This window comes from Aplysia californica, unplaced genomic scaffold, assembly GCF_000002075.1.
Source record: "Aplysia californica isolate F4 #8 unplaced genomic scaffold, AplCal3.0 scaffold00773, whole genome shotgun sequence".
Taxonomy (NCBI): Eukaryota; Metazoa; Mollusca; class Gastropoda; order Aplysiida; family Aplysiidae; genus Aplysia; species Aplysia californica.
The window spans coordinates 88,938-90,697 of record NW_004798043.1 but is presented as its reverse complement, the minus strand read 5'-3'; the positions used below and the strand labels follow the sequence as shown (position 1 = coordinate 90,697).

Genomic DNA, 1,760 nt, shown 5'->3' with positions numbered 1-1,760 from the left:
CCCCCACACCACCATTCTCCCCATTCTCTCTCTCTATCTCCCTCTCGTAACAAGTCAATATACTCACCGACGCCATGCCTATCGTCTTCAACAGCTAGAACAGCAAACCTACAAGACCAATCAGCGTCGCGCATGCGCGCAAGTGTCCATCAGAAGTGCCCTGGGGGCGTGTCCTCCCATGGAGAGCGGAAGTTCTACCTGCTACAACAAAGAACAAGAAACAATGTTAACGTACAGTGTCGGAATATACAAAACATTTAGAACGAACAATTAATGGCCTTCGGTTGACAACAAAGAGGTGTATTTATAGCAAAACAACGTGTGAAGGAACGGAAACAAAGAACTGAACATTCATCTTTTCTTTTCTGATGTGTGGGAGGGGAAAAGTAATAAATAAAAGAGAGAGAGAGAGAGAGAGAGAGAGACAGAGACAGAGTACAAGAGAGAGAAAGATAGAGATCGAGAGAGAGAGAACGACGGAGAGGTAGAGAGAGGGAGAGGGAGAGAGAGAGAGAGAGAAAGAGGGGGGGGGGCTGCGTTTACGTTTAATCGCCCACCAACATAAATTACACAAAACTATTTAAGACGCGACAGTTTTAGGCATCTACGTCTCGCCGAGATGGTGACAAAATTAATAGGTGTTGTTTGAAAGATACACACGAGGAGTCTGGGTGATGAAATGGTTGGTGTTTTATAAATACTATATTCTTTTTTTTTTTTTTTATTTCTTTACCTCTAATTTTAAAAAAAATGTATTTACCTATTCATTTATTTATTTATTTATTTATTTATTAATTAATTAATTATTTGTTTTTGGGGGGTGGGAGGGGGAGCGATACTTTGGGGATGGACTAAAACGTGCGACACATTATACATCGCCACACTAGCGAGAGAACGATCGGGCTAGAACTGCTCTCCTCAAGCGGAACATCAAGACGAGGACTGTGTCAGGGTTGGCGGTCTCAGAACATATTTCACCGAGCTCTTAGCGTGAAATAATAGGTAAAGACGATGCGTCACTTCCGCTCCTGTTATCAATATGGGTAAGGAGATAATATTACATGTATATATATTCATTCTTATTTCACATCCTGTCGGTCTTGTAAGCTTGATTCATGTCCAAACGTAGACAGTACGACGGGAAACCAAGGAGGGTATCATCCATCAGGAGGTGTTACGGAGTTCATTCAAACTTAGGCTCGATTTAGTTTTGTTTTGTTTTGTTTTTGTAAGAGTTATTATGGCACTGGCAACACATTATATTAATATAGGTTGTGTAAGTGCCAAAAATTAGAGGTGTTACGTTGTTTGGGCACATCGACACAATAATGGTCATGTAATGCTGGGAAAAGTAAGACAGATCCACAGATACACAGATACAACAGTAAAGAAGTAGGGCCCACCAATGGTGCCCTCCAACAGCTCACAAGGCGTTTCAAGAGAGTAACATTCAAAGAAAAGGAGGAGAGAAAATAAGGACGATAGATATTTGATAAAATAGAGGGCGCAAACCATAACAGAGCACCTGCCAACCTTCCACCGCCATGGTGGAACAGCAGTGGGAGAATCATCCATGGGCCAAATATTATAGAATTGCTTCTACGCTCCTTTCGAACAGTTAAGAAGCGTAACGTCCAAATTAACGTATATCAACAGGTGAACCTCGGCAAGTGGACCGCCAGCCTTAAAATCGAGTTCCACGCCTAAAGAGCGAGCGCACATTTTGTCTTTTGTTTTGAGAGGAGAGAGATAGGGGGGGG

At 42.2% G+C, this 1,760-nt stretch overlaps 1 protein-coding gene across 1 annotated transcript in view; it reads right to left on the bottom strand.

The window, feature by feature from the left end:
• The window catches only part of LOC101859276, a gene marked incomplete in the record, with an annotated part of 123,191 nt that overhangs the window by 80,007 nt on the left and 41,424 nt on the right, over positions 1-1,760 (bottom strand). Inside the window, 1 exon segment of the mRNA XM_005109381.3 lies at positions 68-201. Within this exon segment, the coding sequence (XP_005109438.2) occupies positions 68-76 (9 nt within the window).